The following is a 5,004-nucleotide window of genomic DNA, read 5'->3' as shown; positions in this document are numbered from 1 at the left end:
TAAACCTTGGGAATAAAAGTGGGAATTCCACCCTTCCCCCCCCACGGACCCAAGTTTGCCTCCAAACCATCAAAACTCTTTATTTATTCCTTTTCCTTCCCCTGATTCCCCACCAAATCCCTCATTTTCCCCCAAATTCCCCCAAAACAAGGGACTTTTGGGAAGCGGGAACCCATTTTTGGACACTTTTGTCCCCCAGATCCATGTTTTTCCTGGTTCCCCCCCCCCATTTGGATCCTTTTGGAAGGGGGGGCATCAACAAGAGCGCTCGCAGATCCAAGCTTCCTTGTTGGAGCAGGACACATCATTCCAGCGCCCATTGGAGAAGATGGTGGCACAATCCTCCCCGTGCTCCCCCACATTGTTGGGCTCGCCGCTATTCCAGAAGCTGGGAATGGGATGGGAAAGCGGAGGGGGGGGACAACATTAGTTTGGGTGGAAAACTCACCATTTGGGAGCATTTTGGGGTTGGGATTTGGGATGGAAGCACAAGGATAACACCCCCCCAAAAAGAACCTTCCCCCATTCCATTAAACACCATTTTGGTGCTTTGGGGGATGCAATTCCCATCCTTTTCCCATTTTCCTGCTGTTTAAGGTGGGAAAAGGCTGGGCTTGCTCCCAGCATCCCAAGAATGAGGAGATCCATGCGGAATAACCCCTTGGCTGGGGGAACCAAACAGCCCCTTCTATGCCCCCTTTTGGCCTCTTTCGCTGCCCAAAGCTCATTCCTGTGCTCTGGAAGTCCAAAAACGGAACGGGTGGAGGAGGAAGAGCCTGGATTTGGGTCTAAAAAGGGCGAAAAAGGGGAAAAAGCTGCTTTTTGGGGGGGGATTTCCCCCAAGATGGGACTCAAACCGTACGAGACGGAGAGGGAGCTCCCGTCCTCCCATTGCCAATGGCCTTCCCTGGAGGAATCCGTCAGCCCCAGCCAGAAGATCCGGTTCTCCATGACGTGATTTGCCAGGAATTTCTGCCAACGGGGTGGGAAAAGGGATTTCCAAGGGATTCCTGCCCATTCCAAGGGATTTCTGCCCATTCCAAGGGATTCCTGCCCATTCCAAGGGATTTCTGCCCATTCCAAGGGATTTCTGCCCATTCCAAGGGATTCCTGCCCATTCCAAGGGATTTCTGCCCATTCCAAGGGATTTCTGCCCATTCCAAGGGATTCCTGCCCATTCCAAGGGATTTCTGCCCTTCCCAGTGGATTCCTGCCCATTCTAATGGATTTCTGCCCATTTCAATGGGTTCCTGCCCATTCCAGGGGATTCCTGCCAATTCCAATGGGTTCCTGCCCATTCCAAGGCATTTCTGCCCTTTCAAAGGGATTCCTGCCCTTCCCAATGGATTCCTGCCCTTCCCAAGGGATTCCTGCCCTTCCCAATGGATTCCTGCCCTTCCCAAGGGATTCCTGCCCATTCCAAGGGATTTCTGCCCTTCCCAACGGATTCTTGCCCTTCCCAAGGGATTCCTGCCCTTTCCAAGGGATCCCTGCCCATTCCAAGGGATTTCTGCCCTTCCCAATGGATTCCTGCCCATTCCAGGGGGTTCCTGCCCATTCCAAGGGATTCCTGCCCTTCCCAAGAGATTCCTGCCCTTCACAATGGATTCCTGCCCTTCCCAAGGGATTCCTGCTCTTCCCAAGGGATTCCTGCCCTTCCCAAGGGATTTCTGCCCTTCCCAAGGGATTCCTGCCCTCTCCACTCACATTCTCCTGCTCGGAGCTGACGGTGGCCAAGTGCCCATTGAGGTCCCCACAGAATTCCTTGGCTTCCAACCAGGATTTGGTGGTGCTGGAGAAGAAGTAGCAGGTCCTGGCGAACTGCAGCCACCCGGGGGGACACGTGGGGCACAGGATTCCTGCAGGAAGCGGGGTGGAAGCATGGAAGCGATAGGAAAATCCATAGGGAATAACGGGGGGGGGCGGTTCGGGCCTCACTCGAGAGGCCGCGCGTCTCCTCCAGCACCACGGAGAGCTCCCGCTTCACCTCCTCCAGCTCCTGCAGCACCGGCTCCAGCGCATTCCTTGCCTCTGGAATGGGTTAAAGGGATTAAAGGGATCTTGGGAGCTGGAAACACCCAAAACCTCCGTTTTCATCCCCTTTTCCCATCCCCATTCCCACCAGTTCTTCAATTCCGGCACTAAAAAACCCCTTTGGTTCCGTGTTTTCGCTTCGTTTCTCCAGGCTTCTTTCCCTTCAATATCCCATGATCCCAAACTCACACGGGCTGGCTTCCTGCATTCCCAGCATCTTCCCCACCCCGCATTCCAGAGGGTTGGAAAATGGGGGAGGGGAAAGGCTAAATTTAAGGGTTTTCCATCAAAACCAAGCTCTCACCCAGGTCTTGGAGGCGACCCAAGAGCTCCTTCCCGCATCCCGCTTCACACTGCGCCATCCTCCCCTGCATCTTCTCCACCTCCTGAGACACTGGGAAGAGGGAAAACCCCCTTTGATCCCGTTTGGATGCTCCTTGCTCCCAGTATTTGGGATCCCAAAGGAATCCCACCCCCCGCCTCATTGCCTTTCCCTTGGAATACCATTGAGGAGTTGGATGCGAACGGCCTTGGCCTCCTTGGAGAGCTGCTTGTCTGCAATGGACACAAGAGAAGGATCCTCACAACAGGACCTGATGGGAAGCAGCTCCGGAGGGTTTCATTCCCACTGGGAAGCGCTGCATCCATGTGGATACCGAGGGTGCGGATCCTTTGGGAGGCGATCTCATACCGAGAGCGTGCTGGACCTGCGAGAGGTTGAGCCATGCCGCTGTGTGGCTGCTCTCATCCCGCATCCGAGCCTCTTCCAATGCTTCCCATGCCATGGATACTAAAGGAGAGAGAATCCCACTTGGAGATCTCCATGGCCACGTTTTGCTCTATTTCGCGGCGTTTTGACCCAAAACGGGGCTCGGCCTCACCTCTCCGGAAGTTCACGATGCTCAGAGCCATGAGGAGCACAAAGGAGAGGGCCAGGAGCACGGAGAGCAAAGCAATGGCTCGATCAGGAAGCAAGGCTGGAGGGATGGATATTCCCGGGATGAGGCGATCCCAAAGAGCGTTCCCCAATGGACGCTCTCCTAAGGAAGAGCTCGAAGAGAGAAATCACCCCCAAACTACCCCTTGAGGGGCTCCATCCCCCTCTCCCTACCCCAGGACCCAATGGTGTCCATCCTCCTCCATCACCTCCTCCTTAAGGAGCCCAAAGCCTCCACTTCCCCATCTCGGGAAGCCCAAACCCATTCCCTCTTCCCGGTACCTCCTTTAGGGGCTTCCTGCTCCTGCTCCCCCAGCTCCAGCTCCTCCAAGGCGTCTCCCGGCTGCATCTCGGAGCCGTTCCCGTTGGATCCTGGCCCCTTTCTATGGGGCGGGGAGGAGGAGCCAGCGCATCCCAAGGAAGGGAAGGAAGCGGCTTGCACAATCCTGACCTTTCCGAGCACAGGGACGGGACCAAATCTGCTCACTCAGGACCTTTGGGGCTCCTGATGGCACCACCCCTTCCCTCTTCACCGTTGATCCAAAATCACACTTTTTTTGCCCCAAAAACCAAGGTGGAGAAGGGCCCTTTTTGGAGGTTTCATCCCCAAAATGATGTTCTCCAAAATTTAGGGGGGTTTTGGGGAAGTTTTTGGTGGTTTTGGGATCGTTTTTGCCTTCGGACCAGGAGAAAGCTCCCATTGTGGAAAGCCTCCAGTGCTGTAGGCTCTGATCCATGGAATCATGGAACGGGTTGGGTTGGGAAGGAGCTTGGGATCCTCCAGCTCCAGCCTGGAACGGACACTTCCCATTGGAAGAGGCCACTCCAAGCCCCATCCAGCCTGGGATGCTTCATCCAATCCTTCTCCGTTCATCCCATCCCATCATCTCCAGGCTGAACTTCCCATCACCCCTTGCCCTATGGCTCCAGGCCATGGGGAAGGTCCCTCCAGTCCGTGTCTCCCTTGGGATCATCCCAACCCATGCACAAGGACCATGCCCTTGGTCCTTATTGATCCCCATTGAGATTCCCACCTCTCCAGGTCCCTCCGGATCCATTCCCAACCCTCCATCACTCGGTGCCATCGCAGCCCGGTGTTGCCGTCATACCTTGCTTGGGAATGGGTTTGTGCCACACGTTGGATCCCTATGGAAAACCCCAAATTCCAACCCCAACAGCAGCTCCAAAATCGCCCCATTTTGGCCCATTCCCAGCCGGCACATCCGGACGTTCCCATTCAGCTTCCCCCCTTCGCTCCCATTTCCCCTTTCGCATCCCAGATTTAGGGGAAGTCAAGGCTCAGCTCGTGGTTTCTGGTGCCCTTTTGGGTCAAAACCCTGTGATTTTGGGTTCTGGTTGCCCTGGTGATGGGGGGGGGGGGGGGGGGGGTGGGGGTGTGGAAATGGTGCTTTTTTAAGTTGAAACAATGGAAAATCGGAATTAAAGTGAAGAAAGGGCTGTAAAATGCACCCCCAATGCCCCTCATGCCCATCCATAGGGATCTTATATCCCCATAGCCCATTGGGGGGATCCACAATGCTTCCCAACACCCTTATCCCTGTGGAATGGGGGCTCCAGTGTCCCTACACCCCCCCCCCCCCCCCAGGGACCCCCATTCCCCCCAAGACCTGAACCCATCAGGAACAAGGGACCCATTTCTATGGGGCTGGGGTCCCTGTTAAGCCCATCCCTAGGGAACTGGGGACCCCCACACCCGGATCCCTATGGGAATGAGGGACATGCCCCTCATCACCCCAATATCCCACCCTATAGGGCACCATGGCCCCATATCCCACCCTATGGGGCACCAGGGCACCTTATCCCTATGGATATCCCTATGGGTCAGGGACCCCATCCCAGGTAACCCCCCCACCTTGGTACCCACCCTGCGTGGGTACCCTTACAGCTACTCAACACCCCATTGGTGGATGAACCCGCCAATCATCCCACGATAGCCAATCAGAGCGGCAAATCCGGCCCAGGAAGGCGGGAACAGACGCAGCGATGAACGCCGCTCCTATTGGCTTCCCGGC

At 55.8% G+C, this 5,004-nt stretch overlaps 1 protein-coding gene across 1 annotated transcript; it reads right to left on the bottom strand.

The window, feature by feature from the left end:
- Positions 1-200: 200 nt before the first annotated feature.
- Positions 201-3,405, bottom strand: LOC130605621 (C-type lectin domain family 17, member A-like). Its single transcript, XM_057421247.1, has 9 exons — positions 3,254-3,405; positions 2,916-3,011; positions 2,726-2,824; positions 2,539-2,589; positions 2,339-2,428; positions 1,939-2,031; positions 1,708-1,859; positions 863-972; positions 201-388 (listed from the first exon to the last, which is right to left on the bottom strand). The coding sequence occupies exons 1-9, from the start codon at positions 3,318-3,320 to the stop codon at positions 256-258; spliced, it is 891 nt and encodes a 296-aa protein (XP_057277230.1). The 5' UTR covers positions 3,321-3,405; the 3' UTR covers positions 201-255.
- Positions 3,406-5,004: the final 1,599 nt, after the last annotated feature.

The sequence above is a fragment of the Pezoporus wallicus genome, unplaced genomic scaffold (genome assembly GCF_028554395.1).
Source record: "Pezoporus wallicus isolate ANWC-B61680 ecotype Strahan unplaced genomic scaffold, APGP_CSIRO_Pwel_v1 contig_10168, whole genome shotgun sequence".
NCBI classification, from domain to species: Eukaryota; Metazoa; Chordata; class Aves; order Psittaciformes; family Psittacidae; genus Pezoporus; species Pezoporus wallicus.
Note: the sequence above shows the minus strand (reverse complement) of the source record. Positions and strands in the feature narration are given on the sequence as shown.

Coding starts and splice junctions, on each gene's coding strand:
- LOC130605621 (XM_057421247.1), bottom strand. CDS start 3,320: ATGCAGCCGGGAGACGCCTTGGAGGAGCTGGAGCTGGGGGAGCAGGAG. Junction 3,012..3,253: donor GCAGGAAGCCCCTAAAGGAG/GTACCGGGAAGA, acceptor CCATCCCTCCAG/CCTTGCTTCCTGATCGAGCC. Junction 2,825..2,915: donor CATCGTGAACTTCCGGAGAG/GTGAGGCCGAGC, acceptor TCTCTCCTTTAG/TATCCATGGCATGGGAAGCA.